We start from the raw sequence: 17,246 nt of genomic DNA, 5'->3' as shown, positions 1-17,246 counted from the left end.
GTCCAGCTCAATATTCTTATCTTATCAGCACTTTTTGCAGCATTTGGAAATTGAAGCATGTTGGCCAATCGATGATTATTTGAGAAACCTTTTTTTGCACTTTTCTAATTATTCAATCATCTGCTGAAAATTGCCTTTAGCTTATGTTCAGCCGAATTTATTTATGTTTCCAATTGTTCTGTAATTGATTCCAGCAATAAACATTAGTTCACGTTAAACCGAAGTTCATTGCCACCCAGGACAGGGAAAAGAAATCTTATCAGTGGCACAAGTTGTTTACACAAGTGATCGACTTCGTGTGCGTGATTGCAAGGCTGTTTGTAGAACCGAACCAAACTATCAAACAGCGCAAAAAATCATCAAAACAAGTTCAAAGAAGGCGGTTAGCACAGGTTGATACTGGCGATGGAGAAAATAAAGACGATTGATTCATAATAAAAATAATTTAAAAATGAAAACATGCAGAAAAAACAACAACCGTAAACCGGGGTGACATTGATACTAAAATTAAGCCGACACATGACATGATTTGGAAAAAACAGGCAAATTTCCATTATAACAGGTTCCGGGAGTTCTCCTAGGAGTTTCCGAAAGTACAGTAGTTGTTCGGTAACTTAAAAAAGCAGACAAACGTCAAAAAATCAAAACAAACTGAAATCACCGAGGGGTTACTGGATGCAAAAATCACGTTCAATAAATAAAAAAAAACTTTTTTCAAACTTTTATGTAATTTTAATTCACAATTAAAGAAATATGAAAAGAATGCATTGTAAATAAATTTGGTTAACTTTTATTTTTTATTTAATCAGAAAAATATTATGCATCGGTGGTCCCCTCGTTATTTTTCGTTCAGCCCAGTTAGCGAGCAGCATTCGGTGACTGGGCTACGTTCTCAGCCCAGTTACCGAACAAGTACTGTATCTAGAATTGAAAATGTTTTAATTAACGTATCCGCAAAGAATCTTCATGAAGTTTGAGCCGTCGCAAGAATCATTCCGATTCGAATCGAGAATCGCCCATTTGAAGGAATCTGTCCCGGGGTCTTTTTACGGAAATGGCCAAATCTCTGCGGATTTTTTTTTAGAGATTTGTATGCTCCAGGGAAAAACATGGATTAGGCGAAATCTTTGGGTAATCGAAACTTCTTCAGTAGGGCGTCCTTAAAAAATGAAAAGTTGTCAAAATATTGGTTGCTTGAATGAAAAAAAATTTTCAAATTTCGAGTATTTTTTCAGAAATGCACGTTTTAAACATACTAACCTCATTCAAATTTGATCGTCTGGGGCTTCATTTGATAGTTTTACGTTCCATGAACAAATTCCTGTACAGACATAGTCCATAAAAGCTTGTGTTTGGGCATGGCAGGCCGTTTTAAACCAATCTGCAAAATTAGCCAAAAATGTTGCAACCGAAACTGGTGCATGCAGCTTGTAGGAAAATAATGTACACGGAAAACCGAGATATTTGCATTTTAGTGACGAATTTCAAAATTCTTAGTATGTTAGCGTTTTTAGTATAAAACATTCTCGACTATGATTACAACCGGGAAGGCATATAACGTCATAATTCGAATTCCAGGACGCTTTGAAACCCGGACACCTCATCTTGTTTTATCAATTATTTAGATATATGTTCGCATTATGAATGTCAAAACTGTGTTATTTGCTGAATTTTAACATCAATTTTCATTTTAAATTTGTTTGAACGCTGAAGTTATTGCCAACCCAATTTAATTAAATAAAATTATAAGTTTAACAAAAATGTGAAACATTTCACTGAAATATTTCATAGGCGTCCGATGCACCGGGAAGGCAAATCAGAAATTTATTGCTTAGATTTTCTTACATTCTAGCAAATTTTTATGGGTAATTCTCCGCCAACTCACACAGCAGTTGCCCCGACCCCTCTTCGATTTGCGTGAAACTTTGTCCTAAGGGGTAACTTTTGTCCCTGATCACGAATCCGAGGTCCGTTTTTTGATATCTCTTGACGGAGGGGCGGTACGACCCCTTCCATTTTTGAACATGCGAAAAAAGAGGTGTTTTTCAATAATTTGCAGCCTGAAACGGTGATGAGATAGAAATTTGGTGTCAAAGGGACTTTTATGTAAATAAGACGCCCGATTTGATGGCGTACTCAGAATTCCGAAAAACGTATTTTCATCGAAAAAACACTAAAAAGTTTTAAAAATTCTCCCATTTTCCGTTACTCGACTGTAAAAATTTTGGAACATGTCATTTTATGGGAAATTTAATGTACTTTTCGAATCTACATTGTCCCAGAAGGGTCATTTTTCATTTAGAACAAAATTTTCATTTTAAGATTTCGTGTTTTTCTAAATTTGCAGGGTTATTTTTAGAGTGTAACAATGTTCTACAAAGTTGTAGAGCAGACAATTACAAAAATTTTGATATATAGACATAAGGGGTTTGCTCATAAACATCACGAGTTATCGCGATTTTACGAAAAAAAAGTTTTGAAAAAGTTGGTCGTCATCGATCATGGCCGTTCATGGTCACCCGCGACAGACACGGACGACGCAACAAAGAGAAACGCAAAAAGTAACTTTTTCAAAACTTTTTTTTTGTAAAATCGCGATAACTCGTGATGTTTATGAGCAAACCCCTTATGTCTATATATCAAAATTTTTGTAATTGTCTGCTCTACAACTTTGTACAACATTGTTACACTCTAAAAAATAACCCTGCAAAGTTAGAAAAAACACGAAATTTTAAAATGAAAAATTTTGTTCTAAATGAAAAAATGACCCTTCTGGGACAATGTAGATTCGAAAAGTACATTAAATTTCCCATAAAATGACATGTTCCAAAATTTTTTACAGTCAAGTAACGGAAAATGGGAGAATTTTTAAAACTTTTTTAGTGTTTTTTTCGATGAAAATTACGTTTTTTCGGAATTTTGAGTACGCCATCAAATCGGGCGTCTAATTTTACATAAAAGTCCTTTTGACACCAAATTTCTATCTCATCACCGTTTTAGGCTGCAAATTATTGAAAAACACCTCTTTTTTCGCATGTTCAAAAATGGAAGGGGTCGTACCGCCCCTCCGTCACGAGATATCAAAAAACGGACCTCGGATTCGTAATCAGGGACAAAAGTTACCCCTTAGGACAAAGTTTTACGCAAATCAAAGAGGGGTCGGGGCAACTTTTCCCGATTTCGTGTGAGTTGGTAGAGAATTACCCTTATATAATATATCGATTGTTTTGATGTTAACAGCTTATTTTAGACCTGAAGAATGTCATTCACTATCATCTCAGTCCAAATTTGTGTGATTCATAAACAAAATTTAGTGTTCGGAATTCTAAGCAAAAGTGTCCGGATTTTGAATGAGCTTTGATCAGTGTCCGGGATACGAAGCACAACACGTCGTTTTAGTTTTGAAATTTTGATGAAAAATTGTTAGAAAAGACTTATTTTGCATCCTTTCTCTTAAATTTGACTATGTGTACTACATCCTGATTATATTTCTACATTTCTAACTTATTACATGATTTTTTGTCAGCTATAACAAAAATGACATGCTGCTAAGAGTCCGGATTTCGAATCATGACGTTATTTTGGATATTTTTATTTTGTTCGCTCAAAAACGATAAACGACGTCACATTGTGAGAAAATCTCACATTTTTTCATGAAATGTCATTAACATAAACATCAGTTTCGGTTGCAAATTTTTTTGGCTCATTTTGCACAGTGCACAGTGGTCCAGATAGCAAAATTAAGTGGAAAATGGATTTTCCGAAAAATGGTGAAGTTTTGGAGCTTTGGTGTCTTCAGAACAGTTGTTGCAAATGGGGAAAGACAACTTTTGGTTTGGTTGAAAATTAGGGTGGTTCATGATTAGGGTGATTTTGAAAATCTAACTTTTCAGGAATATTTTTGGGATTTTTTTTGTCTTCTAGAAAGTTGGTGGGCTTGCCATTCACAGCAACTTTGTCGAAGACACCAAAATTTTATCTCGCAATCTACGCCTTCTACGACCAAATTTATAGAAAGCATCTGAGCAAACCTTCAAAAATCAGTTTTTTGAACGTGGCAGTTCAGGGTTAAATTTTAGAGAAAAGTTATGTTCGGGGCACTTTTAGAGCTCTACAAATCCAACATTTTAATTTTTTGACAAGTCAATTTGGACTAAAGAGTCAAAAGTTACAGCCTTTTTAAGGTAAAAAAAAGATGCAAATTGAAATCTTAAATATCTCGAAAAGGCGCAGGCGAAATTTTAAACGCCAAGTTGCATTTGAAAGAGGAGATTTAGCACTACAAACGCTGAAAAAATCGCAGGGGTGTTTTTCTTTAAACTCGATATATCTTCATTTGAAAAAGTCTAATTTTCAAGGGAAAACCATATGGAACCACCCAAACGAAATTCGAAAATTGTCCAAATATATGTTTTTCCATGTCATTTTTTCCGCTGTATCTGAATCTGCCCTCACTAACAAATCGTTAGAATCACCCTAATCATGAACCACCCTAATTTTCAACCAAACCAAAAGTTGCCCCTTCCCATTTGCAACAACTGTTCTCAAGACACCAAAGCTCCAAAACTTCACCATTTTTCGGAAAATCAATTTTCCACTTAATTTTGCGATCTGGACCACTGTGCAGTGGTTTTTAAAAATAAAAATTACAAAAAAAAAAACAAAATTTTCTACCTAAACGCCCTGCCATGCCAAACACTAGCTTTTATGGACTATGTCTGTACATGAATTTGTTCATGGAACGTGAAACTATCAAATGAAGCCCGAGACGATCAATTTTTAGTAGCTTTAGTATGTTTCATACGTGAATTTCTAAGCACCAATGTTTTGACGTCCTATTCTGGAGCATTTATTTCAGTGCTGAAATGCTAAACTTTTCAGCACTTGTATCGAACAGTTTAACTTTTCCGTTCTTATATGGAAAAGTAATACTTTTCGGCACTTTTTTGGTGTTGAGCCGAGCAAAGACACAAAAAAGCGGAAGGCAAAAGGAAAAAATCATCGTTTAGCAACTTGTTGCATAAACAGAGAAATGAAAAATCAGATAACGTTAAAACAGTTTGCTTTTTGAAGAATCATGATTTCTTCATATTATGATGAATGAATTTCTCTATCGACTTACGATGCCGTGATGCAAATAATATGTATTACCGAAAAAAAGCAAATAAAATGATGAATTTAAAACTTTTCTTCAATAAAAATCTGTCAAGAAATACGATCGAGACCCTCAGGCCCAGTTCAGCACTACACCAACGCGCGCGAAAAAGCAGTTAAATGAGTTGTTTTAAAACAAACTGCTGAAACGAGAAGATATAACGAGACACGGAGAGAAAAAAAAAGTCCTACAACATTCGTAGAGCCCTAGTTTCTCCCAGTTTAATTTGCAAATCAAATTTTATGCGATAGCCGTCACTTTCAGATGTTATCCGTGTAGGTTGTGGGATTGTGGGCTAGCGGTTTGATGAAGTGGGTGAAAGGGGATTGAATCGTTCGTGCTAAAATGGCCCGTGAGAAAAAAAATAAGCCCCTAATAATGGCAATACTTATGGTAGTGTTAGTGTTAGTCCAGTTCGTTCCACATCATTATCCGCCCCGTATCGGCAGATTGCTATCAAGTGGAAGAGAGCTGTTGAAAAGTAAAAATATCTGTCGGCACCAATACCTTCGCAGGGCAATATCTGGCGTGGTTTGACGTAGGACAAAACTTTGTTTGCCAACGCAACGGGAAACAACAGCCGCGCCGGTGTGGCCGATAAGCGATAAGACTATATGATATCAGCGGTTTTTTCTGGATTTATTTTTGGCGCACAGGTAGCAAATACATGCTAGCGTCCAGTGATGTGAAAATTTTCCACAATTATTAGTATTAATATAGAAATATATCTAATTGAAATGCTTTTGAAATTTCTCATCTTTATAAAGTCTCTTCCCGATCAGACAGAAATAACTTGGGAATAACATTTTTTGATATTTGAAAATACTAAGCCAATAACATTTTATGTTATTTATAACATGATTTGTTATTCGTCGCTATGATTTTTTTGTTATTGAATTGTTATTGTAATACAGACTAATAAAAATTTTATTATTCTTCGAACAAATATTTGTTATTATTTATTGTTATTTTACAACTAATCCTATCATCCTAATAACAGTTGGAGTTATTCTTCCATAACAGAAAATATTGTTTTGGCCTTCAACCAAAATTAGACCAATAACAAATTTTGTTATGATAACATAAACTGTTATTAAACTCTTAGGCAAAAATGGATTTTTCAAGAGGATTCCATTACACTTTTTGTTATTTTAACAGTATATTATATCCGTAGTAACAGTTCAATAGGGTGAATCTGCGTTTGTAAACAAGCAGTCTATCCCCCTCTTACTTGACGTGAGGGATAGACTGGTTGTTTACAAATGCAGATTCGCCCTATTAAAATGTTACTACGGATATTCAACTGGCATATTTTTTTTATTACCGTCTGCCCGGGTTGTCACATTTGATGAACTTACTTAATATTGACGATTATACTGTAAATTTTGCAGTAATAAAGATAGTAATATGTATATGCCTGTGATTTCCCAGCAATAATTGACGATTGTACACATGATAACTTATCATTAGATATCAGGTGTACGATAATGAAGATTACACAAACATATAAAGTGCTGAACCTTAAGTATCGTAATTTTAAAATGTATTATAACTATGATTAGAATATTTTTGTTTATTTTTGACAAATGTGTTAATTTTAACATCATGAATGTTCACAAAAAACTCTAAAAAGCTTTATTTTATTTCTAAATGAATTCACTAACAATTCGTTTCCCCTCTCCCTTCCAGCATGATGTCGATCCAGGAGGAGCTGGGCCAGATGGGCATCACCAACGATCAGCCACCGCCGGCGTACTCACAGGCCATCCAAACGTCCGGCGGTGGCGTCGGCTGCGGTGAAGCCATCAACAGCACCGACAGCAGCGTTGACAACAACGTGTGCCAAAGCGGCTGGCCAAACCTGCCTGGTGGAGGGCTCACGGGTGGCCTGCCGGGGATGGCCAGCAAGCAGGTTGGCTGGATGGATGGGCTGTTCGGGTGTATGAGGCCGGTTCTGTCGTTGATCGGCAAGAGCCACATCATGGAGATGAAGAGCAAACAGACTGAGGACTGGGAAATCCCGTTCGAAACCATCACCGACCTGGTGTGGATCGGGGGTGGAGCGCAGGGGGCCGTCTTCCGGGGTATGCTCCGGGGCGAGCTGGTCGCGGTGAAGAAGGTGCGCGACGTCAAGGAAACCGACATCAAGCACCTGCGGAAGCTGGACCACGACAACATCGTGAAGTTCAAGTGAGTTTTCCTGTTATAAATTTTCGAATTATACAATCCTCCTCCTTTTTTCAAAAATCAAAGTAGTTATGTCACAGACATAACCGGAATGGCGTAGACTACGTAAAGTTTTGAGATGTGGACATAGAGTTTTCCATATTTTAATTTTGAAGAATTAGCTAGATACTTGAAATACATTAACGGAATAAGATCGTAAATGGGAGATGGGCCCCCCGACAAAACAGAACTTACACACTCCAGTCAACTCAATCGGACCGCAACTGCCATGTAACCATACTTTGAATGTGTTGGTAAATCTTTGACTAGAATGGGAAACGAAAAACGATTTTTTCGCGAACCGAATGAAAGTTTGGTAGCATAATGTGTTGGAGAGAGAGGGGTTCAGAAAGCTGTGCAATCCGGCACCCCCGAAGACCAACACTAGTTCCTGAAAGGCATTTCACCGACTCATCACGGGTGGGACGAGAGACGGGGAGTAAGGCAACTCCGAAGAGTTGGGAAGTCTTCACCCCCTTCCTGATTGTTTCACAACCACGGCTTGACCCACGGGCCACGAGAGGCAACTGTTTGGTGAGACGGCAGCAGGCGCGTGCCTCATCCTGTTGCTGCCTCGTCCCGGGTGGAACGAGGGATGAGGGCAACTCTTTCAACAGTTTGGAATTGGACACGACGCAATTCTTTCAGAAGCGCTCGTCGCGAATGCGACGCAGGGTTGTTACGGAAAAGTCGAAAAAAAATCCGCGCCAGATCCGCGCCGACCCCAAAACCCAATCCGCGCGAAATACGCGCCATATAAAAAAAAATTGCGACAAACATAAAAGAGAGTAACATAATGAATGAAATTTCAAACGGAAATAGAAAATAACAGAAAGCATTTGGATCAGTACCGTTGATCAGTTGTGGATTCATATCCCACCTGGACCAAGTGGAACCTTTTTTGCCATTTCTGAAACAATATTAGCATTTTTTGTAACGCTTTAAATATCGTTGCTTTTAAAACAAATTCAGGAAAAAAAATTAAATTCAAAAATTTAAACCCATAAAATAAATTACCAGATTATAAAATATAGGGATTTTGAACTTGATAATTCTCGCCAAAATTTTACTCTGGAATAAGTATTTAATAATTTAATGATTTAATAATTTAATAATTTAATAATTTAATAATTTAATAATTTAATAATTTAATAATTTAATAATTTAATAATTTAATAATTTAATAATTTAATAATTTAATAATTTAATAATTTAATAATTTAATAATTTAATAATTTAATAATTTAATAATTTAATAATTTAATAATTTAATAATTTAATAATTTAATAATTTAATAATTTAATAATTTAATAATTTAATAATTTAATAATTTAATAATTTAATAATTTAATAATTTAATAATTTAATAATTTAATAATTTAATAATTTCATAATTTCATAATATAATAATTTAATAATTTAATAATTTAATAATTTCATAATTTCATAATTTAATAATTTAATAATTTAATAATTTAATAATTTCATAATTTAATAATTTAATAATTTAAAAATTTATTAATTTAATAATTTAATAATTTAATAATTTAAAAATTAAAAATTAAGTAATTTAATAATTTAAAAATTTAATAATTTAATAATTCAATAATTCAATAATTCAATAATTCAATAATTCAATATCCGTCTTTGTTGTCCCCCCGATTGTGTGTGTATTTCGATCCGGGCGGTTTCGGGATGTTTGACAGTTGCGTTGGAGAATTTGAACGGTGTGCGTCGCGGTCCTCACGCAGGATTTTCGGTGCCGTTTCCGTTTTTGTTGTCTCCCCGATTGTGTGTGTATTTCGATCCGGGCGGTTTCGCGTTTTCGCATTTTAGTTGGTTTTATCTTTCCACAGCCGGCTGTCTAAGATTAAATCATTTATGCTAAACTCAACACCAAATAACCGGGAATAGTCTCATCCGCATACTCCGACGGTTTGCCTTGAGAATGCATAATACATCACACCATTAAACAAAATTTATTGATAATTGAGTCGCATCATCATCCTCTATGTTGAATCCTGGCCATTACCCTTACCCACTAACAAAATCCCAAGTAGAAGTAGTTTTCCGGCACACGCGGGGGTGTGGATATCGTATAGAACCCACCCTTGGTAGCAGCCTGTGCTAACTAACATTCCCGTCCCATTCCCTCGAGATCTACAAACTGACATGGCGGGCGCCGTTTGTGGCCAACGACTGTTTCCTATTCGCACCGGCTCTAGTTTTGATGATCGTGATGTTTTATCTTTTCAGCGCATTCATGCATGCTGTTGATAAGGGAAACATCATTTGATCGTTGAAGCGTGTGACCGGTTGTGCTGATGGGATATTATGGTCCTGTTCAGCAACGGAGAAGGACAACCATGGGTGGTCTCTCATGCTCATGCTCATGCTCAATTCAATAATTCAATAATTCAATAATTCAATAATTCAATAATTCAATAATTCAATAATTCAATAATTTAAAAATTTAATAATTTGATTACTTAAGAACTTTCTCATAAAAATAAAAAATAAATAAAAAAACAATTGTAATATGTTTGTAATTTTTCAACTAAATGATTCGTACTTTTTTACGTTTTTTGAGTCTGTAAGTTTTGGCAATTTCAAATTATGAATTCTATTTTTTTATTATTTGATTATGTAAATTCTGAAATTCCAAATTGCTGAATTCCAGATTTCCTATTTTTTTAATTTTAACATTACATTTCGCTTTTAGATTTTAGCAGGTTGTTTTTTCAATAAACCAAAAATTTAAAAATTTTAATTTTTATATTGAAAAAACTTAGAAAATCTAAAAAGTTTCATAGCTTAAATTTTTTAAATTCTGTAATTTTTCGAATTTTGTTATTTTGATTTTAATAAAATTGTTATTAATATGAATTTTTAAGCAGATGTTTTAAAAATAATGAGTTGTAATGTTATGTTAAATTTATATAACAAATCTCAATATATTTAATAAAAATCGTTCCTTGAAGATTATTTCAAAGTTTCGTATTAAGAAAAAAGAGATTGGTGTTTTTGCACTCAACGAAAAAGATTGAATTTATTTAATTCCTAATAATATTTTCCTTTGTAATTTGAAAGAAATTCTATCGTTCTCAATTATGTTGTTTATCAAAATTGCTATCCGCGCGAAATCCGCGCCTAAGCAAAATTAGCCAGCAAATCCGCGCCAGATCCGCGCCATCCGCGCCATCCGCGCCATCCGCGCGATCCGCGCCGTCCGTAACAACCCTGGACGAGCTAGTTGTTGTTTCACAACCACGGCTTGACCCACGAGAGGCTCTTCAGCGGAAGGCAGCAGGCGTGCGCCTCATCTCGTTGATGCCTCGTCCCGGGTGGGACGAGGGACGGGGAGTGAGGCAACTCCGAACCACGGCAACCACGAAAGATCCAAACGGTCCGGCCATCGAGAGGCAACTGGCTGACGGTGACGACGAGAAGGCGATGCGCGCTTCTTTTCCAGTTCTGGTCCCTCTCTCTTGCTGCTGCTGTTCTGGTCTCTCTCCTGCTGCTGCTGCTGCTGCTGCCGGTCCGACGTCTGAGACGTGAATGATAGAATGGGCTCTGGCGCGCGTTCTTATATAGCCTTTCGGCCCGCTACTTCCCCTCCTTCTTCGCGACCTACACTCGGTCGCGTTGCTCGGATGATTTTCCCCTCAAAATAGGTACTTGGGAATGTCATGTCCGTGAGTGGGAAGCGCTCATTTTGCTTGCAAAATCTGTGCATTTTTAAAACATTTTAAAACATTCAATTGTTTCAATAGTTAAACTATTTTCCCAAAAATGAAAGTTTTATTGCAAATTGCTGAATAATTTTCGAATCGATTGGAACATAAATCGTGTCGATTCGATTAGAGGGAAGGAAGATATAAGCGTTTGACGGATGACGCAGTAATCCAGGGCCTTCGGCCCGGGTTTTTTGAAATGGCACCCCAGTACCTTCGACAAAGACGTAAGTCTACGTCAAAAATGCGATTTTACTCAAGTATGAATAAATTTAAGTTGAATCCAGATCAAACTTCCATTACAGTATTTAGCGACGCGAGTTTGAATAGTTTATGTAGATTGTTACAATATGCTAAATAAAAGTAAAAAATAATGTTCGAGAATGAATCGAAGAATGTTTGAACTTTCATAATTGTTGCATTCTAGCCGGACCGCGAATAAATACATGTTTTGCCACAGATTAAAATATATTTATTACGGACAAACAAACTAAATTGTACAAAATATACAAAGCCGCCTGTGCGACGGCACGATATAATTACGTCGCTAGACAATAGACGAATGAAGCAGAGTCTAAGGCAGCTACATGATGGCAGATCCAGCTGCGATCAGTGAGCCCAGATCTGCTGTTGTTTTCATGGTCCCAACAATAATGATGATCTAAATTATCTACTAAAACATCAGGTTGAGGTGTTTTAAATGATTTTTTTATTCAATTTAAGAAGATACAGCTCAGCAGTTCATAATTAAAAAATGGAAACTAAATAAAACGTTTGTGAAATTGTGCCCTTTTCCATTAATAATGTTTTTAAAAGATCCAACAAATATTTCATGGAATATATTTTGTTTTTCTCCATACAATGGGAATCACAGCTTATCAGTAATGTTTGATCCATAAATAGATATTTTTTAACTGATCTGGTAAGTTAAACGTCAATATTGACATCATTCATTTTTATTGTTGTTTAAATAAATTTATCCATAATAAAACTTATAAGCAAAATAAGATTTGACACTTTTGTGGTTTGTATATCGATTATTCAACAAAATTAAAAAGAGGTTTGAATCACCTCAAACATGCTAATATTGATTCTAGAACAGGGGACTGCATTTAAAATTGATTTCAGTTCAGATTACCATTCAAGTTCCATAAAAAATTAAGGTTTTTGGAAAAACAAATTTTTTAAGTCCCTAGATTTTTCGAGTTCGAGGGGGGGGAGGCCCTCAACGTGCCCCGAATATCACTTTTCTCTAAAACTTAACCCTGAATTGCCACGTTAAAAAAACTAATTTTTAAAGGTTTCCTCAGATACTTTCTATACATTTGGTCGTAGAAGCCTTAAATTGGGATACAACATGTTGGTGGAAGCCCAGCAACTTTCCAGAAGTCAAAAATAAAAAATTCGGAATAGTTAGATTTTAAAAGTCACCCTAATCGTGAACCAGCCTAATTTTCAACCAAACCAAAAGTTGTCCCTTTCTATTTGCAACAATTCTTCTGAAAAGCTCCAAAACTTCTCAATTTTACGGAAAATCCATTTTCTACTTAATTTTGCCATCTGGACCACTTTGCAATGTTTAAAAAAAATGTCATTTTTTAAAGGGGTAAACTTAGGCTGTGTTTTTTACTAACATTTGCTATATTTTAAGTAAAAAAAAGCAAGCAGTATTTTTTTCAGTGTCCCAGACTCGCATTTTTTACAATTTAAATTATAATAGTGCCATTCTAGAGCAGAAAATGGTGAAAACAAGCAAAAATTTGAAAAATTTGCTGAAAAACATGAAAAAAATAGAAAGGCAGAATATTGATATTGATAGGAGGTGGTAGAATAGACCAAATACTACTAAAAACTAAAATAAACTAAGCAAGATAATTGCAAATTAAGGTACTAAAAATAAAACAAAAGATCACAAAACAAGGGAAGTAATGTGTTTCGTAAAACAAAAGTTGCTCAAAATGACCTCCTGAACAAGGTGAAAACAAAAATAAATCAAAAAAAAAATGAGCGGTAGAGGGTTAAAAACGCTCTTAATTTTAAAAAAATATCTGTTTTGGATGTATGGGTGATTCTCCGCCAACTCACACAGCAGTTGCCCTGACCCCTCTTCAATTTGCGTGAAACTTTTGTACCTGATCACGAATCCGAGGTCCGTTTTTTGATATCTCGTGACGGAGGGGCGGTACGACCCCTTCCATTTTTGAACATGCGAAAAAAGAGGTGTTTTTCAATATTTGCAGCCTGAAACGGTGATGAGATAGACATTTGGTGTCAAAGGGACTTTTATGTAAAATTCTACGCCCGATTTGATGGCGTACTCAGAATTCCGAAAAAACGTATTTTTCATCGAAAAAAAACGATGAAAAAGTTTTAAAAATTCTCCCACTTTCCGTTACTTTTTGGAACATGTCATTTTATGGGAAATTTGATGTACTTTTCAAATCTACATTGACCCAGATGGGTCATTTTTTTATTTAGAACAAAATTTTTCATTTTAAAATTTCGTGTTTTTTCTAACTTTGCAGGGTTATTTTTTAGAATGTAACAATGTTCTACAAAGTTGTAGAGCAGACAATTACAAAAAAAAAGTGATACCTAGACATGAGGGGTTTGCTTATAAACATCACGAGTTATCGCGATTTTACAAAAAAAAAGTTTATTGAAAACACCTCTTTTTTCAAAAATGAAAGGGGCCGTACCGTCACGAGATTTCAAAAAATGGACCTCGGACCATAACAGATTGCAAATGGATCCTCATATGAACTGAGTACGAGAATGTTGTTTTTGATGGCAAAAAAATACCGTAAAATCGTTTTTTTTTTATTTGGATATGGCCGTTGCAAATATTTTTCAAAGTTTATGTCGCTTGTTCAAAATAAATGCAAAATTAAAAAAAAAAGTTCAAGAAAACTGATGAATTATTGCTCATAATTTCTTTCTTTCAAATTATATAAAATAACAAGCATTTCACACTGAAATACTAATGGACAAAACAACATCAAATGCTTCGCCAAAATAAAAAAAAAAACCTTAAAATTACATTGATTGATTCCTGTATTCCGTAAAGCTGTTTTTTCACCTGCAATGTGATAAACAATCGATTTAATAGCCTTCACAATTCATTGACTCTTTCTCTTGTGTTAGGCAGTTTTTTGTATTATTTTTTTACTTTTCGGGAGCATTTGCTTCACATCCGTAAACATCGAACCACAGGGTCAATTATGCCCTTGAAACACATCGCATTCCACATCGGTTTACCGGAGCGTTGAAAAGGTAACGCCCACGACACGCACACGATACAACTTAAAGGAATCAGATGTGTGTGGTATTGATTGGTTTTATTTTGATTTCTTTTGAAAATCAACTGTTTTTTGTGCAATTTATGAATTCATGCGTGTTCTAGCGTGTTGCTCGTACTGACTCAGAGCAAGGGTGAGATGTAGGTGTAAGGGCAGTGCGTGTTCATCGGGAACCTGGTGCATAAGATCGGTCAAGGCCCGTTCTTACACTGAAAATTGCGACTTTTTTGTGCAACTTTTTTGTGCAATTTATGAATCCCTGAAAAAAATCTTTACGAAATAAAAACTTTGAAACATTTTTTCAAACAATCAATCAGTAAACGATAACCGAACACGGAAATCCATCTCTAGCCATCCGTGTAACAATATCCGATTAAAAAGAGAGAAAAAAAAGCTACAAACAAAAAACCTTGACTGACTTTTGCCACTCGGCGCCGTGCCACCACTCAAGCAGTATCCACTTTAGAAAAGCGTGTTAATTATGAGGACACGACAGACTGTGATGGGGGGGGAGGGGTAAATAAAACGTGCCCTGGAAATAGCTCCGTGCCACATCCGGACTGGACACTCGTTGGTCGGCGTCACGTTATCATTTCTTGGGAATCACACGGCTGACGCCGGGTTGCAAAGTGGATTGCGTTGAGGCCATTGTTATCTTTTTATTTATTTTTTGAACTTTTTTGTTCTTACTTATTTAGGCTTAGAACAATGATATATGTGTTATGTAACCAGCTCAGTTTCAATAGTAAAAAAAAAACAAATCTTTTCTCTCATCGACCTATAAAACAAACAAAACAAAATTCCAACCCATTCCAATAAAGTCGCCAAATTTCTTACATAACTTATTTATAAGCTTGACGACCCGATATAACTCTGGCGATAAATCTAACAAAACGTTCTTTCCTTTGCTTTTTTCATTCCATGTTGCTGCCGCTGCTGCTACCTTAAACCCCCGACATCGTCTGGCGCCCCTCTCTCTCTCTCTCCCTGGGAACACCTGGATGGATGGCTCCACACGCCAACGCCATCGTCGTCGTCGTCGTTCTTGGCGCCCTACCCCCCCTGCTTCTGGACTGTCTCGACCTGGCGCCCCTTTTCTTCTTCTCCATCAATCAACCAAACAAAACAGGGGTGTATGCACCCAGGCGCCCGTGTTTTGCATGATCATGGAGTATTGTGCGTTCGGGCCGCTGCACACGATCCTGGCCCAGGGCGGCGACGTCATTTCGCCCCAGCGGCTCGTGTCCTGGTCGCAGCAGATCGCCCACGGCATGCAGTACCTGCACTCGCACAAGATTATCCACCGGGATCTGAAGAGCCCCAAGTAAGTGTTTGAAGGGGGAAATATGAATGAAACATTAATTACATTACATTACAACATACATTAACTAACATACACTCAAAATAAATGTTTTAACTGAGCAAAAAAAATCTAAGGCAATTTCAAAAGATATTCGTTATACAACAATCTATCAAAAATTTCTAAATATAAGAATTAAAAAAAAACGATTTTGGCCGCCATCTTAGATAACACACAGTCAGATCACTTTGGATTACTTTTGGAGTCATTTGAGGTCAGAGGCCTGGGTTATTCTTTGTCAACTCAACCTTTTTATTTTTAACATTCTAAAAAACGAGTTTTCCAATAATTTGCAGCCTGAAATGGAGATGGGATAGACATTTGGTTACAAAGGGACTTCTATGTTAATTAGACGCCCGATTAGATGGCGTACTCAAAAATCCATAAAATAACGTATTTTCCATTGAAAAAAAAACCAAATAGTTTGAAACCTCTGCTAATTTGTGTAAATAAAAAAAAAAATATTGAAATAACAAGCCATAGTTTCAACATTTGCATGGAAAAAATGTTTTAAAATACATTTTACACCAGTTTAGTTGTTTTGCAATTATAAGTTTTCAAAAAATGTTAGATTTGACGAACACAAAAAAAAACATTTTGCGATAATAAATATCGAAAATTTAAAAATTCTAGATATTTTATAATTCATCCCAAACATGCTTAAAAATGATTTTAAATTGATTTCAGCTGAATGCAAATCAATTTCCATTGAAATTTTGAAGTTTTTTGAAAAATATATTTTTTGCCCCCTGATTTTTCCGGCCATCTTTGAAGGGGGTGGGGGTGGAGAACTTTAAATTAAAAAAAATACCAGCCTAACCCAGAAGAGCTATTTTTTAATTTGAAATATATTTTAAAATTTCATTGTTTTGCAACTTAGTAGACTAACTGTAGGGGAGTGTGGGGTAATTTGGACACCCTAAGAAAATTGCTCTGTTACGGGCTGTATGGATATTTTAAAGGAATGTGGATGACACCAGAGGATAATAGAGACTATATTTGATGGAAAAATGTCATTCATTTCGATAAATTTTGATGAAAAACCCATTTTTATTGCAAAAGTTAAAAGGTGTCCAAATTACCCCCACATTTCTGTGTGGGGGTAATATGAACACCCCTATGGGGTAATTTGGACATGCCTTGTGGGGTAATTTGGACATGCCTTGTGGGGTAATATGGACATACCTTGTGGGGTAATATGAACACCTTTTGTGGGGTAATTTGGACAACTGTTTAAGAATAAGTTTAACATTTGATTTTTTAAGCATGTTTTTTATCCTTCAACCTGGTTTTGTAATTGCTTTATATTTTGAAGTGTTGCTCACAATATTTCATCAAAGGTTTAAATAATGATTTTGTGATAGAACTATAATTCAATAGGAAGATAACAAATAGTTCAGTGTAGTATACATAATTTAATCATTAATTCTGAAATGATTTAAACATTGATTCTGGATCAGGCACAATATAC

General features: G+C 35.5%; 1 protein-coding gene across 4 annotated transcripts in view; it reads left to right on the top strand.

Annotated features, from left to right (window-relative positions):
* The window catches only part of LOC6041244 (mitogen-activated protein kinase kinase kinase 13), a 77,044-nt gene that overhangs the window by 38,974 nt on the left and 20,824 nt on the right, over nt 1–17,246 (top strand). For all 4 annotated transcript variants that reach the window (XM_038258685.1, XM_038258684.1, XM_038258686.1 and 1 more), the window contains 2 exons: nt 6,845–7,345; nt 15,545–15,739. In XM_038258685.1, coding sequence (XP_038114613.1) covers nt 6,845–7,345; nt 15,545–15,739 — 696 coding nt within the window. The remainder of the gene's footprint in view (nt 1–6,844; nt 7,346–15,544; nt 15,740–17,246) is intronic.

The sequence above is a fragment of the Culex quinquefasciatus genome, chromosome 3, assembly GCF_015732765.1.
Source record: "Culex quinquefasciatus strain JHB chromosome 3, VPISU_Cqui_1.0_pri_paternal, whole genome shotgun sequence".
NCBI lineage: Eukaryota > Metazoa > Arthropoda > Insecta > Diptera > Culicidae > Culex > Culex quinquefasciatus.
Note: the sequence above shows the minus strand (reverse complement) of the source record. Positions and strands in the feature narration are given on the sequence as shown.